At 40.6% G+C, this 24,679-nt stretch overlaps 1 protein-coding gene across 7 annotated transcripts in view; it reads right to left on the reverse strand.

Moving 5' to 3' along the window:
* SEPTIN11 (septin 11) overlaps positions 1-24,679 on the reverse strand; it is a 95,708-nt gene that overhangs the window by 27,034 nt on the left and 43,995 nt on the right. For all 7 annotated transcript variants that reach the window (XM_058722172.1, XM_058722178.1, XM_058722174.1 and 4 more), the window contains exons 2-5: positions 24,084-24,198; positions 12,631-12,826; positions 5,664-5,850; positions 2,366-2,527 (exon numbers count right to left, since the gene is read on the reverse strand). In XM_058722172.1, coding sequence (XP_058578155.1) covers positions 2,366-2,527; positions 5,664-5,850; positions 12,631-12,826; positions 24,084-24,198 — 660 coding nt within the window. The remainder of the gene's footprint in view (positions 1-2,365; positions 2,528-5,663; positions 5,851-12,630; positions 12,827-24,083; positions 24,199-24,679) is intronic.

Below are 24,679 nucleotides of genomic sequence, written 5' to 3' on the forward strand. Positions count from 1 at the left end.
GTTTCATGAGCACCCAAAATAATTTAAAAGGAAGGGGAGAGATATAAAGAGAACATTAGACAATATTCACTCATGTCATTTATTGAATCCTATGCTGAAGTTCTACAGCAGAAGAACCCCAAACTGAAGTTCTACAGCAGAATAAACCAGCGCTATCTCAGCCTGGGCTCTAATGATGCTGTAAAACAGGCACACTGCTCTGCTGGCACTGGAGCTGAGCTGCCTGCGTTCAAATCCTCCCTGCACGACCAATGGCTGGACCATGCCAGGCTGCAGTTTCCTCATTGCGAGTTAGGGATAATAATAGTGCCTACCTATGGGACTGGTGTGAGGATTAGATGTAAATAAAACCTCTCACGGTGGCTGATGCACAGTAAATCCTCCATAAATGTCAAAAATGACTGGTGCTATGATGGCTATGAAACTCTCAGTACCCATAGCCAGAGAAATTTAGACGTGGGAGAGACTTCACATGTTATCCATTTCGATCCTGCTTCTACAGTATCTAAATGAGTTGAGATACGGAATCTGTTGTCCACCACCTTGTGATGGGAACTCACTCCTTCCACAGGGTGCTTGCTGTGCTGCGGTGGCACCGATGGCCAAACGTTCATTTCTCGCTGGGCCCCAACCCCTCACTACCCTTCAGTTCTGTCTTTTGAATGAGAACAGTTACCCTCCGTCATGATGACCTTCCTTTCGTACCCCCTCCGGCCATCCTCCCAGGAAGAATCTGCTCCCCAGTTTTCACAAATTCCAGAGTCTTCACGATCCTGGCCACAGGAGCAAGACAACCAGAGTAGGTCACACAACTCCGAGTGTGACCACACTAGAGCAGAGTGGAGAATGGACAATCTCTGCTCTAATGGGCCCCTAAATTTTCAATTCATACAAACAGCCCCAGATAAGGGAGAAGTTACATTTGCTTCCAAAGTCCTAGTCATATTGGGAAAAATTTAAGGAAAATATTCCTCCATAAATGATAACAGTGCTATATAGAAAAGTCCATATGCTGAACTGAAGAAACAAGAAGGAGTTTTGTGAAATATCTCTGTTCTCCTAAATTATGATCGCAAACAACACAAAACTGGTATCAGGGTTGAAATCTCAGTGCTGCTTTGACTAAGCCATTTAATTCTCTAGATGAGCTTCAGTCTGAGTCCCTTTATATGAAATGTCCAGAATAGGCAAATGTCCAGAAGAGACAAGAAAGTAGAGTAGTAGTTGCCTAGGACTGGGATGGTTAGAGGGTTGACAACTAAAAGGAACATGATTTCTTTTTCAGGTGATGAAAATGTTCTAAAATTGGTGGTGGCAATGGTTGCACAACTCTGTGAATATACTAAAAACCACTGAATTGTATGCTTTAAACGGGTAACTTGTACAGTACATCAATTATATCTCAATATGGCTGTTAAAAAAAAAAGAGTGCCTTCAGGGCAATTTAATAATTACTTCATTAGACACTTTTCATGATCAGATCTAAGGAAAGTAGAACACAGCTCAACCTACCACAATTTAAAAATGTACACTGACTTCTGCTGCCACCAGCACACTTTTGAATCAATTTTTAGCACGTATTCAGGGGAAGGCAACTTATTTAATAGCTTCTAATTATATTTCACAGAAGCTAACCTACAATTTTAAGAATCCCAAAAGCCATCATTGGTCATCTACTATGTGCAAAGGATGCTAGTTTTACACAAGTTTTGCATTCCCAAATGGAAAAAAAAAAGTATAGGAATTGTGGCCCAGAAATGAGCCATGTATCTCTTTGTGAGATACACAAAGAGGCAGTGAGAAAGATTCGGGATCAGCAGATAGCATGAGGACACGGACATCATATCACAGGTGCACTTAGAATTGCTGAAGCTTTACTCAGTTCTCTCTTGTTCTCTGCCTGTGACATGGAGAAATTATACCCTCAACTGCCAATTAACCTAATGATTCAGGAAAGAGTAGGGGAAACAGAATGGAGCGAAAGGCAGGAACCCATCACAGAAGCAAAAGGAAGGCAGGTGGAGATATTTCTGCCAACAATGGCAGAAACAAGCAGAGATCTATTTCCTTTAAGCTGCTTTGTGTGAGACGGTGCTGGGCTGGCATTCCCTTCCCAAGAGGTCTGCTGTAGAAATCCTGCCTGTTGGAGCAGGAAGGAAACTGGAGATAGGCTTGTCTAACTTTCCCATTTGATAGATGGATACTCTGAGGAGTAGGGTGGTTAAATGACTTGCCATAGTGGCAGAGCTGGGCAACGCTAAAGAATCCGATTCCTGGCCCAGTGCTCCAGTCACTCTACAATGCTGCTACAAAGAAAAGCTTTCAGGACAATTTCTGGTAAGTTCTTCCTAACTTGAGGACTTACACTCATTGTTGCATTAATCTCTGCCACCGTTTCTTCATCTGTGGGGAACTGATATATCTGGACTCCATTGCTGACTAGTTCACTCATGATCTTACTCTTGAATTTGTGCAATTCATTTTTGGCAATCGTGTCAGCTTTTGCAATTATTGGAATGATGTTCACCTATAAAACAAACATACCCATTTTTACACAATTCCAATATAAGAAAAATAAGACAAATGAATGAAACATAACAAAAGTTGTAAAGCTTCACTTAAAAAATAGATATTGAAAATAAGGCTTTGTGCCCAGAGGGAAAATTAAGAAGACATGGATAATCTTTTGGCTCCATCTGTGAACACTTTTACTTCCTCCCATCCGGCACTGACAGCATACTTGTAATTTCCTCTTCTGTGCTACCTCATTTTTTTTTTTTTTAACAGAGTAGAAGGAAGTGTTACTCTATGACAAATAGCAATAACAAAGAAGCCTATTCTTTGAATAACCAACCACTCCTTTTAGACCCTCCCAGCTACTTAAAAAGCTTGATTTTTGCATGTTCCTCACAGTGCAAAGCAAAGACTGTGTTAGAATAGTGGAATATTCATCTCTATGCAGGATAACACCCTCTCTTTTTTTCTAATGACTACTAGGGGTAGAGAACCTACGTATTAACCAGAACAAAGACGGCTTCACCTACTTTTAAAGTTTTCAAAATCACACCAATTAATTCTTTTGAAACACCAGCTTCTAGCACATTACTTCTTCATGTCAGAATGAAACCTAGCGGCAAAGGCTCGCTTTCAGAGCATTGACTAGAGACCAGGGAGAAGGCAGAGTTTGAAAACAGTGGCAGAAAGCCCAGCGTGAGAGCTGAGGACACCCTCAAGCCCAAGCCTCAAACCCCAAAGTGGGTCATTCTCCCAACTTTGCCCAGCACTGCCCACACAGCACATTTTAAAAAATTCGTTTTTTAAGATTAACTTTCTTCCACTCCCTGGTAGCCACAGAGGTTTCAGTAAGACACAACTGACATCTGACACCTGGGGCCATGCTCTCCCAGCTCAGGGGAAAGGGGGACAGACTCAGTGAGAAAGCCACACTAGCAAGAGATGACGGAGTCCTTAGGGAGGTTTTCTTGGTCATGTCTGCATTCCTTTGCTTCTTTTATTCCAAGAGCCGAATCAAAACCCCTGATACACCACAATGAGAAGACATGTGGATAGAATAACATATTCTTCACCTATTCCTCCACCCGCTCCTACCTCATCATGCTTGGGCTCATCCAGCAAAAGAAACACTAATGGTGGGGATATGTCTGGGTCAGAGCCCAAGAAACAAAACACTTCCCCGTTGTTCTTGTTGGTTATCTTCTGTACATGTTTAGTATTCAGTGACTATTACACAGACAAAATGGCAGAGGTTCATACCTTCTTGACCAGTTTGATCAGAGTAGATAGACGCCACAGGCAATTGAGATTTAAAACCTCTTTTTCCTCAGTGGCAGGTGCTTGAAAATCATTTCTGAAATTATATGTTTATGATATATATACTTAAGCACCTTAACTCTTCACTTCACTTGTATAAACACCCTTTGCAAATACCATTTTCAGATGCTCTCCAGCCCTCCATCTCTACAGCAGTATCGGTTCTTTAAAAGCAGTTTAACCTGTTTTCAGGGACTTTTTTTTCCAGCTGTGTTCATTTGCCTTATTTTCTTTCCCTTTTTAAACCAGCCCTACTAAGCATAACCCTTTGTTGAATATTTGCCGGGCTTGGTCCACAGACATGGCCTCAGTTAGGACACCACCTCCATCTCTGCCCCTCCCCAGCCCTGTTACCAGGGACACGGCAGCCTGGGGAGCCAGCCTCATGGCCCAGAGCCCTCAACTGCCTGCCTGCCCGTGGCTCACTGTTGCGGACACAAATGCATGAAAAGGATTCTATTTATTCTCCCGAGAGTCCTCCAGCTTCAACAGTCCCTTCACATCACTAGACCATTTTTCTGTAAACCAAGGTATCTGTGCATGCTGGAAGTCCAAGGAACTCTGTGCATGCTGGAAGCCCTGTGTCAGCCACTGCAGCCCATTTGGCGGCCAGTTCAGCCAGAGGCCTCGGGGACAGCTGGTCATCTGACTGCCCTCCATTACGTTCCTCTGGAGAGAAAGCATCTTTCAAACAGCATTGTTTGGACAAAAAAATAACACCCAACAAAACCCCCTAAAGATGATACAACTTTTTATGGAACTCCAAGGAAAGTTAAAAAAAATACCACAGCTTCTTTTTCTGGCTGTTTTCCTTTTCATTTGCTTCTTCAATTCAGAATATACTGCCTTCCATTTATTTCAAAATGAAAAATCAAATTAATTGTAAAGTACATCACTTAATGTTATCAAACTTATCAGTACCTCTCTTCAAATGTTGTAAAAGGAAGAGTTTATTAATGTGGAAAGCCCAGGTGTCAAACTGAAACCACTTTTTAAAAACATTTGGGTGCAATTCAGTTTTAAATCTAAGAAGCTGGACTGTCCTTATCACATAAGGAAAAAAATTAACACCTGTTTTTTTCACTCAAAACTTCATATTAAAGCCAAACCTTTAAAACAGAAATTTAGAGAAGGTTTTAGGAAAGTAAACAATTTGTGACTTTATATTTCAATCTCCCTAAATTTAACCCTTCCTATGACCATTTAGATGTCTCCGCTATATAATTCCCCAACCTTCATCAGAGCATCCGCTGGTGCTAATTTAAGAACTAAAAATACTTGGTAAAGAGCTCCATGGTTTTATTTGTTTGTTTTATTTTGTTTAGCCTAACATCCAGAGGTTTTGAAGCATTTTTCTCACATTGCTAAACCCTATTGTTCTGTAAACCAGAAAAGACAATTATGGGGTTGGAGGAAGGGGGAGGGATGAATAGGCAAGAGCACAGAGGAGTTTGGGGGCAGGAAAACTACTCTGTATGCCTCCACAATACAGGTCTTTGTAGGTTTGTCCAAGCCCACAGGCTGTGCACCAACAAAAGTGAACCCTAATGTAAGTAACAGACTTTGGGTGATTATGGTGTGTCAACATAGATGCGTCGACTGTAACAACCCATCAATGGGACCCATCAGGTGGGGGTGCTGACGTGGGGCAGGGGTATACATGCATCTCTGTACCTTCCTCTTAATTTTGCTGTGAACCTAAAACTGCTGCAATAAACTGTCTTGTAAAACAAAACAACTCCAATTACATTAAAAGAAGGAAATAAATCAGGGCCTTCAGATAAAGGTGATCCAAAAGGCAAGTGGATAGTCACCAAAGTGTCAGTGAGTACCTTGCTGTCCAGCTTTTTCATGGTGACTAGGTCCAGAGACTTCAGTGAATGGCCAGTAGGGGCAATGAAGTAGAGGCATGCGTGGATCCTGGTGTCGTGGTAGTTGAAGAGAGAACGTTTGATCTTCAATTCCTCTTGTAAGTAGGCTTCAAATTGAGCATCAATATATTCCACTATTGGCTTATAGCTAGAATGCAGAAGAATTTTTTTTTTTTTTTTTTAAACACATCTTCAAATCAGCATATTTCTAGCCTTCAACCTCTTGTGCAGCTCCATGCAGGCAGTCAAGTCTTCAATGGTTCCCTCTCCTAAGAGCTGAAGTCCCAGTTCCTTACCTGGGCATCCCAGGCCTTCCATCATCTGGTTCCTGAACATCTCTCCAGCTCCTCTCTCCCACTTCCTCCCTGGCTCACCATTTCTGTCCCAGTCATCACACACAGCTGCCTTCATGACCTGGTTCATGCTAACCCCCTACCCGGAACAGTCTCCTTCCTAGTATTCCCCTGGCTAACATTCATCCTTTAAAGCAGAGATTATAAATATGTGAACCATGCTGTCACTTCCCATGGAAGACATTACTAAGACATTGTGGCATTCTTTCCTGCTGGGCCAAAATGGAAGTCTCAAAATTTGTCTCAGTAAAGTGATTTTGACAGCCTCTACCAACTGATTGGCTTTGGCGCACAAAAGGAAAGTGGTTTTTGATTTCAGGCTATGGCATAACCTAGTGGGAGCTCTGCCCCCATGCTTTGTCCCATTCCTCCAGAGATGAGGGCCCCTCTGTGCTCTCATCTAGCCCAGTGCTCCTGGGCCATTATAGGCTTCAAGATTATTTCCAACTCTGAAATTTTATGATTTGAAGGTAAACTCTATATCCCTTTCTTCTCACCAAATCATAATTCAAATTTGTTTTGAATAATTATGTATGATTCTATTAGCAGACCATCATCATTAATAACATATTGGGAATATGCATTCAATAAACCATATGTTCTCCAAGGACTAAGCAGTACATTAGGTAGGTTGCTGTGGAAAAGCTATAAACTTTCAGGTTTCCAGGGACCTGCTCAGGAGAAACCAGTGTGAGCAGCAGTGAGATTGGGTTACTAGGAACACAATGGGTTAATTCTCCCCAAACCTATTACCTTGCTGAGGAATGACTTACGCTTTAAGAAAAATAAAAACCTTTCAACACTTTGCTCCCCCAACTCATATATTAAACTGAAATCCTTAAGGGAACAACAAATCTTTGAAATAAGGATGACAGCACACACTCTAAGAGAAAAAACAAACAAAACAAAAAACACATTTATAACCAAAAACCAAAAGCACTCAGAAAACAGTTTTTGATATTTTTCTTTGGTCATTCATTACAATCCACTGATTCAATCTGAGCAGACAAAAACTCTAGCGGTTAAAAGAAAAAGTAGGATACACCAGTAAGTAAATAGGACAAAAGAAATCCCAATAAATTCCAATAGAAAGAAGGAACAAGTGAGAAGTTTCTTCTATGTTTTCCACTTTCAAAATACAAGTGGGTATTCTGAAGCAACAGTGATAATATTATAGGATGGTGGTTAGAAGCATGGATTCAAGACAGATGGACTCCAACCCCACAACTTACAGGATATGTAACTTTGGGCAAGTTCCTAAACCTCTCTGTCTCCATTTCCTCATAAGTAACTCAAGGACAAAAAAGTACCTATATCAGAGAGCTACTGTGACAAATATGTGAGCTAACATATGTAAAGGCCTAGCACATAAAAGATATAACTATTTCACAGTAATAATAATTTTAAAAAAGCAACAACTAAGAGAAAAGCAAGCTTGACTTTTGAGAAAGTTGGGGGTGGCAGGGAGGAACCTTACACTCACTCAGTTCCATGGTAACCATCCTGCTACTGTGCTCATGCCCTGTAGGGAAGTGGACTGGGCCACTCCACCGAGGTTCACCCATGCCAGCCAAGAGCCTGATCTTCCAGTCTCCTGACACTGAGGCATGTGTTTGGGGAACCAGGCTCTCTCTCCAGCACCCTCTTAGGAAAGGAAAAGCAGCTCACAAGCAATTGCTCCTTCCTGCCTCACTAGTTCCTGATTTTTAGCTTCTCAGCACCTCCTCCCAGCAGTGGTCCAAATAGGTTTCTGCTTTCTATTAATTTCCCTGTTGCCTCTGGTGTTGATTCTAATCCTCCAAGATTATAGGAGGTATAACATCTCTCCTTTTCCAGTGAGGCATGTTTTCTGCACTAGATTCAATATACCCAAAGAAACTTTTTGTTCTCCTCTTATACCTTGAATTCTTTCTGCCTTCCCCTGTCAGGGAGTTCTGGCCAATCATCCAATCTCCGTTTTTTCCCTTTATGTGATCTCCCTAGAAAATTCCATCTATTCCTGTGTTTTACTTACCATCTAAGTGATGATAAATCACAAATTTCTGCTTGTAGCCCAGATCATCCACCCAAGTTTCAGCCCCATCCATACAACTGCTTACAAGATATCTGCATTGGCTCTTCTAAATGTGTCCAGGATGGGACTCTTCATCTTGCCCCCAAACCATCTCCCTGTTTTCCTTAGCTTGGCGAATGGCACCTCCATCCATACCAATCAGAGACCTCCTCTTCTACTTCCTCCACACAATCCAGCGTGAAATTCCACCAATTTTACCTTCCAACTATTATAAACAAATTAAAGAAACGTATTCCAGGAGAACTATTTACCAAAATCATTATTCCCTATGTTTAAGTCAGCCAGTGGTTTTGTATTCCCCTTCACAATCCTTTAAACAAATTACCTGCCCCTCTTCTACTCCTTTCCACTTCTTATCTACATCCAGTCATAAAGATAAGGAGGTTTAATCCCAATTTTGCCTTTTGATAGTTTCCATTTTATAGAAAAGACACCCATCTGGTTTTTGTTTGGCCAATTCCAACTTCTCTGGGTTTCAGCCATACAAAGCAGGGGAAAGTGAAGGAAGGCAAATCATATGCAGTATTTACATTCTCACATCATTTCCTTTTCAGGCATGGGGATGGTCCTTTTTACCCACAACTCATTTCTTTTCATATACCTCCAGCCACAGAATTCACAACAAAATACAGAGGTTGACCTAAAACTGATGGGAGAAATATTTTGTGCAATGTTTTCTATCCACCCAAGTTACCCACTGACCATTCTTCCAGAAGAACCAATGGCATTGTTCAGAGAGTGACTCTCCATTTTACATATGGCCAGATACCTACCATTCATATATTTTTCTCTATCTTGCTGTTAGTGAAAGTTAGTTTTCCTCATCTCTCAACTACCTCCCCATCAGAAAGGTGGTAAAAACAGAAATTAAAGACCAAATGGTCCACTTCACTACCATTTTATAACTCTGATATAAAGATTTGGTGAGTTTGAGGAGTTCAATTATCCATGATTTTCAGGGCTAATAATCATCACAGTTAGCAATATGCCATTGATATTCTAGCTCCCATCTCCCAAATGTTGGGCAAATGAATTATTCTATTTCCAGTTCTATGACAAAACTTGGTTTTCCTTCTCCAGACCTCTTTGCTTCTTCACTGGAAAGTACAGACAGCAAAACAAGGAAGCCCTTAAACCATGAAGAGTTAATCATGCTATTAAACATAACAGGAAACCTTACCAGATCTCTCTTCCTGCCCCCTTCTAGCTAGCTCAGTCCCAGGCAGATACTCATGCAGGAATGCATGCTGACATGACTGAAGCCTATATAAACAAGCTGGGACATTCTTGAAGTCCTGCATTCATGGCAGAAAAGCTTGCCTCATCCCCAAAGTAGTAAAAATAATCATGGGTTTAGAGAAACAGTATATTGCTTCCCATATGATTACATATCAATGCAAAAATGCATACCTCACATCCAATTCTTTTATGGAATCAGATTGTCCAAAAAAAAATTTTTTTTAAGACAATAATCACTTGGGTTTGGAGTCAACAGTGTCAACAATGCCTTCTGGGGCACAGAGTTCTAAATGCCATTTAAAGAGGTTATGCAACAGCTGTCAAGAAATTTCAGAAGAAAAAAAAAATTTGGTATCTAGGTTAGGTTAATATCATACTTCCTCTCTTCTAAATCTCCTTGGAAACTATTATTTGACCCAAATGAGTCAGATAATTTCTTAAAGGGACCTCCAGCTGCAAATATGAGAATTGGTATTGTAGTAGCCACTTGGCTATTCGGTGCTGGCCAGTGAAAATCCACCAGGCTAAAGGAAAATCCCCACTTAGGGGACAGGCAATTCAGTGGCAACACTGAGGCAATGAGCCTGAGCGGGAAGAGCAAATGGAATCTTAGCAGCAAGATGCTGGCAGATGTTCTCATTCCTGCAGGAAGGGACCCTGAAAAGGTCCAGTTACTGCCTTCCAATCAGAGTGCACAAATATAACATTCTCTAACCCCAGAGAGAAACCTATGTGGGTTGGAGAGATGGAGATACATCTTGCTCTGAGTACACTGTGATTGCCCAATGACCAGGAACCCTGGCTCTCTCCCCAGCTCCCACAATGCACCTGTGCTCTTTTTCTTGTTGCCAAGGCTTTCCCCTCATCTATTTCACTTGGCATCACAATCAGCCTTCAGGCAGTAACCTCTCCATCATTCCTTGGCATTGAGGTCATAAATGAAGAGCAATAGCCCAGCTGCAGGGTCTGAGCTTAGCTGTCCCCACCCCGCACAATGTACAGATAGTTCACTTTGACCAGATGCAAAATAAAATCCTTCTCACTACATGTAACAATTGCTCCTGTTATTACAGGACAATGTTTATTGAAGAGCATTTAAATTGCTCTATAGATAAAATAGAGCTCAGTGCTCAGCTAGAGAATGAATTAAATATTTCTTCCTAATTACTATGGTGCCCGTATACATCAGGGATACTTAAAATATCTCTAGGCAATACACACACATTCTAGATTAAAAAAATAGTTCAAGTTCCTCTTTACAAAACACATACATATAATACATACCATTTTGGAGAAAAAAATTTTTAAAGAAAAATCCCTGGTACTAATAAAATTTCTGAGCCCTAAGCAAACATAACTTATTGATGTGGTGTTTTACTCCCTTAATGTTGTCACTGCACGAAAATGTCTCTGGAAGCCTCCTTCTAGAATCATCTTTGGGCCTGGGAAAATTTTAACTTTCTCTGACTTCTTTTGAAAATGAATACAGTATTCAAAATAGTCCTAAGACACTTGATGTTGAGAATGATGAATAGGATGGATGATCTCGAGGAGTGTGAACAATATTTTGGGACTGAGGTTAACCTATGGGTTGAGCACCAGGAAGTTTTAAGATTAACAGCTTCTCTCAATAAAGGCATATAGCAACTCAGAGAGCAGAGTCAAACTTACTTGGCTTTATAAATTGAGTATGTGTTTTCTAAAAATAAAAATAAAACCTTACTGTATTATAATTATATCTTCATGTTTATGTGAACCAGTTTTAATGAATGAATACATAAGATTGATTTACCAGGTAGTAGCCTCTATCTACACACAAACTATTGGAACAAAATTCTTAGAAAGTATTTTATTTCTTAAGCAGCTTAAACACATCTTTTCTTCCACATATATGGATTATTGTATACATTACTTTATTAGCTTAACAAACTCCACTGGATAGAAAGGGAAAGTTTAATCCAGCTGACCTCAATTCCCCATTAGGCTTGACTGAATCCACAATCATTACTCAGACTCGATTTGACAATTCTGCACCAGGCATGCTGCCCACCCCTTTAGCAGCCTACAGAAAGACCCAGACACTTCACAGAAGACTCAGTGCCTCACACCAACCACTCACACCAATAGCAAGATCTGTGCCAGCTGGAAATCAAGATTTTTCCAACAGATCTTCCATAAAAATGCTTTCTTCACTTTGAGGTTTTAGGAGCTAATACCACTTTGACCAAAGACATCAAAATACAGGAATACCCCCCTATTATTACCATACCCCTCTTCCAGGCCTTGCCTTTCACAGCGTCCTTCCTTAGGCCTCTGCCTAAGAATAGGACTGAATACAGGATCACACGGGAAGAGACCTCAGAGATCGTCTGGTGACATTCCCTTAAAGTGAGATAAATTGTCAAGGTCCCATAACCTGTCAATCGCAGAATCCAGGCTCTAACCCAGGTCGCCTAAATCCTGAGCTGTGGATTCTTTGGCAGAATCTCATCAGCTCTCAGTTTTCATTCAAAATCTGTAAGAATTTGGGGGTTAAGTCAAAATCCCAATGTGCCTCAGGCACTAGGAGAGTTTGGCAGATGCTTTTTTGAATTCCTGACTCTTTAATGCCTTCTTATTTTGCAGAGTTGCAAAACAAACAAACAAAACAAAAACAACGCATTTCCCAGATTCTTGCAGCTAGTATTCTAGATGTAATTTAGTTTCTACCATACAGATGCAGCCACACAAGACCCGGAAGCAGGGAGTGAGGAACACACAGCAGAGGCCACCGTTGTTCTCCTTGCAAGGGATGGGGAAGGCAATAAACATCATCCTGTAACACTGTCCCAACTCTAGGACAGAACTGGTGGAGGTTCTAAACACCTCCCCTCAGCATCACAGGTACCAGTGGCAGGTGACCAGTGGCAGGGGTTTCTGCTAACTGTCCTGTTGGGTCATTGAGTGTTTCTCTAGATTGCTTTTCCTGCTGGGAAAGGTCCCAAATCTAATTCCATGACCCTGCTGGAAAAATGCCATAAGCTAATGTATTCCTAAGAAATTCCTTTTTTCCTTACACGAGCTAGAATCAACTGTGTTGTCTCATTCTGACCTCGGGGAAGAACATTCTAAGAAAACTTCTCAGAGGAAAAGAATGTCTTATCTTTTAGGCAACAGAAAATCAGCCCCATAATTAGTGAACACTTTTAGCCTTTGAATTTACCCAGGACAAGTCCTGCTATCTCCTGATCCATTTCTATCCCCACAAAATCCCAAAACGTACCTGTCATCTTTGTTTATCTGGTCTCCAAATCCCACAGTGTCAACGATGGTTAACTTCAGCCGTACATTGCTTTCCTGAAGCTCATAACTTCTGGCTTTTAACCGGACACCTGGTTCATTGTGAGTAGCTGGGTCACTTTCAAATTTGGTGTTGAATAAAGTGTCCATTAACGTGGATTTGCCGATGCCGGTCTCACCTACGTGGCCACAAGAGAGACATCAGAGAATGTGTCTGTCAATGCCTCTCAGACATCAGTTCAATTCATTAGGAATTTCTTATATTTGTAAAAAAATTTTAGAAGTCAGTATCACCAGAAATCCCACTATGAAAAGATAGTTCTTTACCTATGTGATCAAATATCTCCCTAGAAAAGTCTTAATGAATTCCAGAAACCAATTAGCATAAAAGATCTTGTACTTACAGGTCAGGATGCTGTTCTTAACCTCTATATAGAGAAAAAGAACCTGTAAGCTTGCCTGTGGTCAGTTTGTACATTACAAAGACATAAACTGTATCTCTTCTCCTAAATGTTGATGTGTGAAGTTATAGAACTTTAAAAAATACTCTATTGTTTCTGATACCAGGAAAAAAAGACTGATCTCATTTATATTATCTGATGTCACCAAATTACCTGATACCATCTAAAGTTGAAAAGAATTACATTTTTCAAAACAACACTCTTGACAATTACAGCAATAATAACAAATCCAGCTAAAGTTACTGAGGGCTTACTTTGTGCCAGGTCCTGTAGCAGGGCCTTCCCATGCATTATCACATTTAAATCCTACTACTGTCCTCCATTAAATAGGTTTCCTTCATTTTACAGATGGGACAGTAAGGCCTAACTATGGTAAAGGGTGTTGTCTAAAGTCACATTGTTATGTGGCAGAGTCAGGGTTCAAACCCAAGTTTGTGTGGTTCTAACACCTACACTCAACCAACACAGCATCCCGACTTTACTATTATAGAGAAACCGACGGCCTGATCTTTCCTAATATTAGTTATGCATCTGTGTGAATCCTCCCTATTATTTCCATTTTCTTTCTTTATTCAACTGGAATCAAGATGGGAAACATTTATTACATAGTTTTCCCAGTTTCAAGGTGATATCTGTGACAATGAGACTAAATGCAGTTGAATGACTTCCAACAACGGCCTTGTTAATTCACTTTGATAGTTAAATATGTGTTTATCGCAGCTCTAATGTGTACAAAGAAGAGTGGCAGGGACTGGTAACACTACTCTAATCAAAATGATGAGACCCAAATGTGGAGGGAGCAATGAAGAACGTGAGCTAGGCCTCCAAAATCATGCCAAGCAAAATTCCCTCTTTTTTTTAATCTTTAGTTTTGAGAGAGAGAGAGAAAAGAAAGAAAAGAAAAGAAAAGAAAAGAAAAGAAAAGAAAAGAAAAGAAAAGAAAAGAAAAGAAAAGAAAAGAAAAGAAAAGAAAAAGAAAGAAAGAAAGAAAGAAAGAAAGAAAGAGGGGGAAGGGCAGACAGAGAAGGAGACAGAGAATCCAAAGCAGGCTCTGTGCTGACAGCAGAAAACACCATAAGATCATGACCTGAGCTGAAGTCAGATGCTTAACTGATTGAGCCATTCAGGCACCCGGCAAGATTCTCTCTTCAACCCAATTCTTATGTTGAGTCAAAAATAGCTGGCAATGAGAAAGAACCTACCTTTGTCATGGGTGGTGGTGGTGATTGTGTGTGATCACGGAAAGAGGGAGGTAAAAATCAAGAAACATTATCCATAACAATGCCTTTGTTTTTCACATCTGGAAAATTTCCCAATTACACTTCCCGTTCAATTTAAACATGCCAATATGCTGCAGCTCTTTCAACAAATCCAAATCCCATGATGTTCCTCTTCTAAAGGATTGCTATAAAGACTTTTAGGATGGTGACAGTTCTATGGGAAAAAGAAGAGCTCTGGGATTTGTAGCTTTAAAGCAACAGTCCCACTGTAACGACAAATCCACATATTAATGAGAAGTTCTGTAATAATACTCATGGCTTTCAAACACAATGTGAAAGTGAAGATGGAGTCTTTTTGGATTTGAGCTTTCTCTTAGAAGCTTTATGTTTTACCACTGTCAATAACAATTCACTCACAGGATAAAAACTGTTGAAGTACATCTGCCTTACTCCTTAACCTTTCCCATTGGGCCCTTATACATCTAAGACCAAAGAATGTCCTCCTTCACCAGGCTTCATTTAGCCAGTAGTTTTTCCAGTGCCTACTTTGTGCCAAGTTCTGGGAATACAACAATGATCTAGCTTGATATGGTGCTCTCCCATTGCTTAGAATTTGACCTGGAACATGAATGAATAGCAGTCAGGCTCTAATTTATTGTTACGGAATGATATTCTAAGTGTCTGCCATAACTACATTCCTCTTATGAGCAAGAACACACCCTGTGATCTTGCTAGTAACCACAGGTAACTGGACCAGGATTAGCCCCCTTGACCAAAAATACCTAGAGCAGCCTGATCATTAAGCTCTAAGAAAGTGCTTCATACTGGACAGTGACCTGTCCATCCAATTAGAACTTCTCTCTTTCGGAGTTTGAATGAGATACACAATCCACACACAAAGCAACAGCATGGAAAAGAAGCCTTGAGGCAGAAAAGGCTGTAAATAAATAGAAGATGTGTTGTTGACAGACAACTAGTTGAGAATACAGGAAAAGAGAGCAGATAGATGAGGTAGAGCTTAGTATCCAAAATTCATTCCTTACTAATATTTGAGTACTCTGTGACAAGCATAGATGCTACAGAGAATACAAATGATACTGACTGAACTTCTATAATATCCTGAATGTCATCCCAGATCTTCACAAAGTCTAGCAACAGTTGAAGACTGTTTCCTGTCTTCCTTGGCTTCTTGAATATTCTTACAAAAAAGCCCATCAATAAAAGTTATCTAGGGGCACCTGGGTGGCTCAGTCGGTCGAGCATCTGACTTTGGCTCAGGACATGATCTCACGGTTTGTGAGTTTGAGCCCTGTGTCGGGCTCTGTGCTGACAGCTTGGAGCCTGGAGCCTGCTTCAGATTCTGTATCTCCCTCTCTCTGCCCCTCACCCACTCATACTCTGTCTGTCTGTCTCTCTCTCTCAAAAGTAAATAAGCATTAAAAAAAATATTTTTTTAGTCATCTGAACTAGTTTCTGCTCCCTAATGTGATAGAGCTCAAAACATTCATATCCATGTTTCATGGCTTAACAAAAATAACTTTGAGCAAAACAAAGTTACTATGTGATGGATACAGAAACAAAGAGAGCTCTCACTCTATATACTTAGAATCTGGTAGGCAAGTCAATACTGTAGGCACTGGAGTCATTTGAAGCACCTGCTACCTGTGTAACTTTCTCAAGTGCAGCCAACTTCTTCTCAGGATTTATCCATTTTCAGAACTTGGACAAAGGAACAAGAGCAGAACTATCTTATAAACGTCTCTCCACAAGGTTAAAGTTTCTGTCAGTACAAAGTGACCCATTTAACTTTCATCTCTTTTCCTAAAACAGCAATCAAGACTTCAATTTACATGGTAAGGATTCTTGGTTACTTAGGACTGAAATTACCATCCCATTTTACTAGGTTGAGAGTTAGTTAAGCATGTGTGAATCAGGAACATCGTGCTTTTTCTTTCTTTCTTTCTTTTTTTTTTTTTTTTTTTAAGGCAAGGTAATTTTAATTATCATGTACATTAAGGTGGAAATTATGAACAATTAGCATTCCAGGCACTACTTATAGCACAGGGTTAATCAATGGGTTGGAAAAACCACTGTTCCTCTAAATTTCAGAGTGCTTTGCTTTCCATTTCTATGCTCCGTGCTTTTAAGGGCCGTAATTAGACGCAGCTACTCTAGCAGCAGTGTGATTCACCAAAAGCAGCTGAGAAGGAAATGACAGATTTTGGAATAAAAGGAATTACAGAACTAGGGAAGGTTTTGAGTGCATTAGCTTGTGAGGCCTCTCTGTATCCTCGGAAAGTGGGGCATCCTCTATAATTCTGAGATACCCAAAAGAGCAAAAAGGCTTCATTCTAATTGAGTAACTGAAAGCCTACTGGGCAAAGGCTTGGATTCAAACCCAATAACCATAACAATATTTTGAGAAAATAAATGACTAACACCAACTCTGAAGCATTTCAGAACTCCCTAGCAGACTATCTGGCACAGAACAGGCATTTATTAAAGTTAATTGAGGGGGGAAAAATGATCATGGTGATAATTTATACTGAGATTTACCATTCTGGTAGATTTTTCAGAGTTTGTTGTGTATTCTGTTATAAACACATCTGCCTAAACATTCCGTTGTTGCAGGAGAGACTTGCTCTTCAAGTGCTATCTGTGGCTTCTGTTTTTCTTGCTCCTGCCAGTGCTGGTGAACATGACACCCACATCACAGAGGGAAGCAGTGCTACTTTCCATGCTATTCTCAGGCTTATTTAAACCACAAGCCCTAAGCTGGACATTAACAAAGAGAGAGAGAGAGAGAGAGAGAGAGAGAGAGAGAGAGAGAAAGAAAAAGAAAAAAAGACACAGAAGGATTGTATTATTAATTAGAAGGCAACTGCAGATTGAGTTGATCAATGATGATGCTGATCAATGCTGATCGATGATTCAGCATCTTTTACTGATTGCCACATTTGGCAACCTATATAATTATCCAAGTAATTGTGCATGAAGGTCTGCCTGCCTCCTCTAAATATTCCAGATTTTATTCTTGGACGGAGCCACATAATCAGAGAGCTATGTACCTAAGCTGTGTTTTTTAACTCCTTTGATGAAACGTGCTTTGGCTAATACCACCAGCCTGCATGAGGGACTTGAAAGAACGGCATTATGACACTTGGCATTGCATGGATTAATGCAGCGATCTAGGGAATACCCAGGAACCTAGGCCTAGCTGTAGTGACACACACCATAGCTCTTCTCAAAATCCCTGGGGAGATTTTTCTAGGGGAAACTATTTCATCTGGAGCAACTATTTAGTTTTTACTTTACAAATACTATAAATCTGACACTGTTGAACTTTTAACTCATGTTTGGCACACAATATGTGCTCAGTGAGTGTCCTTTGAATGAATGGGTTCACTCTAAGCTCTGACCACTGGCTGAGAGACAAATGTATCCCTGACAGAATTAATTGGCACAGATTGACTTGATAGCTTTGAGTTCTGACCCTATCTCTGGCTTCTTTTATTTTCTCAGGTTAATCTTATCTTTATGCATTTACTCATTATTTCACCCTATAAACCATTTCATATCCTTTCCTAGAAAAGCAAACCAGGATAAAAGTGTACACCTGAAGCAAATGTAACATTGTGTCAGCTGTTCCCAAATAAAAATCTTTTAATAAAATTCTTTAGAAAAAAAATTGAGGTGTAAAATTCCACAGTTTATGCTGATACTGTAGTCTTGGCTAAAATGATCTTAAACTTGTGTGTTTTCCATTCCTCTTCTATCATCCTCTCAAAACAACTATAGCTGGATTATAAGAAAGATTTTTATTTTCAAGATGTATTATTAATTTACTTTGACCCTACTACTGAACTGGTTGTTCTTCGAAAGCATGTGTGGTACAGTATTTTATCCATCTTTGTATATGCACAAAGAACTTACATACTTCTGGACTGATGTTGAAGCTTCTCATAGATCAAATTCCATTTTTGAAAACGAATAAGATATATAAATTTAAGATTGTGAAGAAAGGCTGAATAATTTTAGACTCTCTGGAGAAATACAGCATGAATAAGAAAGAAAGGGCTTTATTTAAATGCAAGTGCAACGTGGGGGGGGGGGGGGTGATTTTGTGTGTTATAAGCAAGATGGAAGGCAGGAAGGGAGACTATGAACTCCTGGGTGTTCTGATGCCCAATTTAACACCAAGAATTTTCGTCCCTGCTAAGTGAATACTACTCTCCTCTTTATTACATTTCTTTCCAGGACTCAACAGAGATGGGTTCTAATACCATACCAGACATTTAATTCATTCCCTCTAAAACTACACTAAACTGGGGCGCCTGGGTGGCTTGGTCGGTTAAGCGTCCGACTTCAGCTCAGGTCATGATCTCACGGTCCGTGAGTTCGAGCCCCGCGTCGGGCTCTGTGCTGACAGCTCAGAGCCTGGAGCCTGCTTCCGATTCTGTGTCTCCCTCTCTCTCTGACCCTCCCCCATTCATGCTCTGTCTCTCTCTGTCTCAAAAATAAGTAAACGTTAAAAAAAAAAAATTTAAAACTACACTAAACTCATGACAGGATTAGTTTCTGCCCTGGTTTGTTTCCTTTCTTTGCAAGGTAAAAGCTCTTGCCACAAAATAAAATTAGATTCTAAGACCTTTTTGATAAACATGATCAGTTTCCTTTCAAGGATCACAATTCTTTTTTTAAAATTCTCAATCCCCTCCCATATTTATCACATGAAAATGATGCTATAACTATCACACATGTGCATAATGTGTTAAAATACACGGGGCCCCAAGGTAGCTCAGTCAGTTAGGTGGTTAAGCCTCCCACTCCTGATTTCAGCTCAGCTCACAGTTCATGGGTTTGAGCCCCAAGTTGGGCTATGCGTTATGTCCCTCTCTCTCTCTGCCCCTCCCCCTGTCATGTGCTCTCTCTTTCTCTCTCTCAATAAATAAATAAATTTAAAGAAAAACAAAGGGACATTAGGATGACAAGGTGAAAAGAAAGTACCATGGATACACTTAAATGACACCTACTCCTCTGAGTGGCTGTCAAAATATTTCAATCAACTAGTTACTTTTTCATACACCCTTACTTTAAAAATAGATGGACCATTAATTGGCAGTGAGAGTTGTTTTCGTATACAGATATTTTGCTATAAAATATTTGTGGCAAAGGGATTTGATGTGTTCTACCCTCTGTGGATAAGTATGCTTAATACTTAATCCTGACACTCTGGTGTCCCAAAGAGCTAATGCTGGCTCCAGCCAAATGGCTCTAAGGAGTCATGGAAGAATAGCCAGGATTCACAGTGGAGTGAAAAGAAGAAGGAGGAAGAGGAGGAGGAGAAGGAGGGGAAGGAGAGGAAGAAGAAGAAGAAGAAGAAGAAGAAGAAGAAGAAGAAGAAGAAGAAGAAGAAGAAGAAGAAGAAGAAGAAGAAGGAGAAAAAGAAGGAGGAGGAGGAGGAGGAGGAGGAGGAGGAGTAACAGAAGAATATGAACAGCATGATTTCATTTGTATAAAAGCAAAACATAAAAGTATTTATGTAATTGTGAGAGATCTGTTTGTATCTGTCCATGCCCAACCTCTTCTCTGATTGTGTCTTCTTTCTCACAGGGAACCCCTTGTGTTTTGCGGTGGACTAACCCCTGATCCCACCCTGAGTGGGCACATGATTCAGGCCTGGTCAATCAGAGACATCCTGTGACTGTTCAGCGAGACTTGTCAGAACGGCTGGTTCTTTCCTCTGGGGTTGTTAAGCCGGCCAAAACTGCTGGAAGCCATACTACCCCCATGAAGAAAAAGCCTGAACATGAAGCCAAGCAGAAGCAAGCAGGATCAAGAACCAGAGACATAGTCTCGAAAACATGCTGCGGATCCCTAGAGACAGCTGTTCTTAATTACATGATTCCACAGATTACTTTTTTAGTGTGCTTTGGAGTTGCAGAGGCCTCTTAACTGAGTTTAAACCAGATTTCTGGAGTTCTCTGTGGAAATTTTCCTAATACAAAAACAATCAAAGAGAAATGCAACACTGCTGGCTTTGAAGATGGAAGAAAGGGTCCACGAGCCAAGGATTCAGGTCGCCTCTAGAAGCTGGCAACAGTAAGGAAATGTATGTTCCCCCAGAGGTTCTGGAAAAAAACACCGCCCTATGGATGCCTTAATTTTAGTCTGGTGAGACACATGTGTGACTTCTACAGAACGGTAAGATAATAAATTGGTGTTGTTTTAAGCCACCAAAAATAATTTTTAAGTATGGAAAAATACAGAAGATTTCTAGAAGGATTCCACAGTGCTACCTCTATGGAATAGAAATAGGATAGGAGGGGAAAAGGGCTGGGGGAGACCTTATAATTTTTTAAGCAACAAATACATATTATTTTAATTAGATTAAAAACTAATTTTATTTTATTTTATTTTTTTTCAACGTTTTTTATTTATTTTTGGGACAGAGAGAGACAGAGCATGAACGGGGGAGGGGCAGAGAGAGAGGGAGACACAGAATTGGAAACAGGCTCCAGGCTCCGAGCCATCAGCCCAGAGCCTGACGCGGGGCTCGAACTCACGGACCGCGAGATCGTGACCTGGCTGAAGTCGGACGCTTAACCGACTGCGCCACCCAGGCGCCCCAAAACTAATTTTAAAAATGTTTAAGAATGAGCAGTGCCTGGGTGGCTCAGTTGGTTAAGCATCCGACTTCAGCTCAGGTCATGATCTTGCAGTCTCCTGAGTTTGAGCCCCGAGTCAGGTTCTGTGCTGACAGCATGGAACTTGCTTCGGATTCTGTGTCTCTCTCTCTCTCTGTCCCTCCCCTGCTCTCTCTTGTGTGCTCTCTCTCTCTCAAAAATAAATAAACATTAAAAAAAAAAAATTTTTTTTCTTTTTAATGTTTAAGAATGAGCCAGGGGCACCTGGGTGGTGCAGTTGGTTAACATCTGACTCTTGATCTCAGCTTAAGTCATGATCTCACAGTTGTGAGATCGAGGCCCAAGTCAGGCTGGGCATGGAGCCTCCTTGGGATTCTCTCTCTCCCTTTGCCCCACCCCTACTTGCACTCTCTCCCTCTCTCCCTTAAAAAAAAAAAAAAAAAAAAAGAATAGAAAAGAAAAGAAAAGAACAAGACAAAAATAAGCCCAGAATAAAGATCTAAGAATCACAGGCATGTTCACCCACCTAGGACAGTCAGGACAGCAGCTGCTTTACAAATCCATCAGGGCAGCATGCATGTGGCTTGTGATGAATTCCAACCAGCATCCTAATTGTGCTATTTAGCAGACAGGGTCAGCCAATGAGCCAATACACCCCACTGCACACTACATACTGGGTCAAACCAGGTCCTTCCAGCCAGCCCAACCCCACTGAAACGCTTTACCCTGCTTGTAGGGGCTGGGACATAACTCTCACATGTATTCTTGAAGCTGATTTTAGAGACAGGGTTGGGGGGAATGGGGAAGAGAAGCCAGAATAGTAATTGGCCTACAATTTAGCACACTTTTCAATAGAAAATCAACAAATTGCCAACAAATTGCTACGCTAATGAAGAATTGCCCTGCTCTGCAATGAGCATTTACCCTAAGAGAAAAGACAACTCATTTATGCCACGCTGTAGAACTAGCTGCCATTCAGGAGCTCTGCTACTGAATTTTAAATGGCTTCATGCAGGGAAAAGGGGAATGCATGAGAGCTGGCTGCTTTGGTCATATTTCTCTCCAGTTATTCTCTTATCCAATGCTTAAGACATAATGCCAGAGTGGGAGCTCATCTCGTGTGCCAGTTGTGGCTCTCCACAAATGAACACCCAGTACAGGGGCCATATTTAATACGTTCGAGCAGTTTTGTTTTTTTTTTTAAGTTTATTTATTTGAGAGAGAGAGAGAGAGAGAGAGAGAGAGAGAGAGAGAGAGAGAGAAGGCACATGCATGCACAAGAGGAGGAGGAGCAGAGAGATAAGGAGTGAGATAATCCAAGCAGGTTCCATGCTGTCAACAGAGTAGACTGGGGCTTGATCTCACGAACTGTGAGATCATGACCTGTGCAGATATCAGGAATCAGATGCTTAACCAACTGAGCCAGCGAGGTGGCCCCAAGAAGTTTCTGAAAAAGAAAATATCTGCCCCTTCTCCCAATAACCAAGAAAATTTAAAAATGATGGTTCTTATGTTTAATGCATACCTTTTCTAAATTCACTTCATTTTACTTGGATGAGAGAAATCAGTCTGGTACATTCTGCCAAGTTTAGGGAAAGGATGGTCCACTTGGCTACCTATGTGTAATTTCTTCCTGTCCATCTCAGACTGATATCTCATAAGTATACGCCCAGAAGACAACGGCCACAAAACAGTGCAGTCCAAAGCACTTTACTGCTGTATAGCCTGGCCATTCATCAGGAGTGACAGTGAAGGAAAGGCCATTATCTGTTCCAGGGACATTTCTGCTTTAAACCAACCAATTTATATTTCTATTTTCCTCTTTTTTCCCCCACATTCATTTCTAACTTTCCTTCTCTTACTTTAAAAAGGATATGGCTAAGACAGAAGAAAAGTAGCAAGGCCAGAGGCCTCGGCTAATGTACAACATTTACAGGATACATAAAACATACTGAGGAGGTAGGGCACCTGGGTGGCTCAGTTGGTTAAGTATCTGACTCTTGATTTCAGCTCAGGTCATGATCTCACAGTGGTTGTGAAATTAAGCCCCACACTGACCCTGGGGTCAGGCTCCATGCTGGGCATGGACCTTGCTTAAGATTCTCTCTTGCCCACTCAGTCTGCCCCTCCCCCTCTGGCACCCACTCTGAAACAACAACAACAACAACAACAAACATATTGAGGAAGCAGATAAATCAGGTCTCTTGGGGTTTTTTTTTTCCAGTTATCTACCAGGAATAAACTAAGGTCAATTTTAAATTCCAATTTAAAAACAGAAGTTTAGGGGTGCCTGGGTGGCTCAGTCGGTTAAGCGTCCGACTTCGGCTCAGGTCATGATCTCACGGTCCGTGAGTTCGAGCCCCACGTCGGGCTCTGTGCTGACAGCTCAGAGCCTGGAGCCTGCTTCAGATTCTGTGTCTCCCTCTCTGACCCTCCCCCATTCATGCTCTGTCTCTCTGTCTCAAAAATAAATAAACATTAAAAAAAAATTAAAAAAAATAAAAACGAAGTTTAATTTGATAATTCAGGCAGAAAATTTATTTCAACTATAAAATAGAATTTTAAATTCTTTTGCTCTAAAAACAAAAAATTTAAACATTATGTTTATTAAGGTAGTTAAGAATAATTTCAGATTTTACTTATGTTAGGTAGTATATCTTTAAAAAGACCTCAACGGTGGTAACTGTTGCATTGTAGTCAGAGACCCTGGAAATAAAAATGCTTTTCAATGATCTTACAATGTGTGTACATATCAGTTCCTTCTTACAATTTCTTATAGTCTAGTTAGGATCTAAGTCCTCCCCACCCCACCGCCCAAAAAAGTTAAAATAAATATTTTAATAACAGTATTGAATGACTGCTTGATGATGTGACACAAATAAAAACAATTTGAGTAACATCACAAAGCTTACAAAACATTTACCAAACACAAGTCTCAACCTCTGTAACTGTGTGACATATACAGAGCGGGTATTATTGCCCTGCTTTATGAAAAAAGCGAACAAAATTATCATTCCCCTGTTTCCCTGAAAAGTGCCACTCTGACAGTCACCTGCCAACAGCTAAGGGTCAGACTCCTTGCTCAGCAGCAAGAGATGAGTCACTTACCAACACAGAGGATGTTGAAACAGAATCCTTGAGAAGTAGACTTGTTGACCAGCTGGTCAGGGAGACTGTCAAATCCAACATGGCCAGAAAGGGACAAGTTTCGAAGCTCTTCATTCTAGAATTTCAGAGGGGAAACATTTGAGAATTCTTGAACTATGCCACCTGGGTCTCCCACGTTGTGGACATTACCATTTCCTTCCTCTCTTCTTGACAGGTATGGAAGAAGGAGATTCCCTCTATACCCACATCCTTCTTGGCTCCTGCACAGCTGATGGGACCAAAAATTCCAAAGCCATGCTCTTACCACAAAATCACACTGACTCCCAAAGCAGATTCTATCCCAAGGCATCTCGCTTCCTGCTAAAAGTGTACTGGCCCAGGGAAATAGGAGCTTCCGGAGGTGGCTACTTCAGATATGCATTAAGTGATATAAAAAACAATCATGTTGATGGCTTCAAGAATTCAAAAAAAACTTCCAATTTACTTTCAACCCAGAATGAAAAATAAGTAACACTCTTCTAGATATAGGAAGGAGTTTTGAGACCCTCAGAGTGGAGGATACATACTTGTTACAAATATAAAAATTCTGTAACCAC

This window comes from Neofelis nebulosa, chromosome 3, assembly GCF_028018385.1.
Source record: "Neofelis nebulosa isolate mNeoNeb1 chromosome 3, mNeoNeb1.pri, whole genome shotgun sequence".
Lineage (NCBI taxonomy): Eukaryota > Metazoa > Chordata > Mammalia > Carnivora > Felidae > Neofelis > Neofelis nebulosa.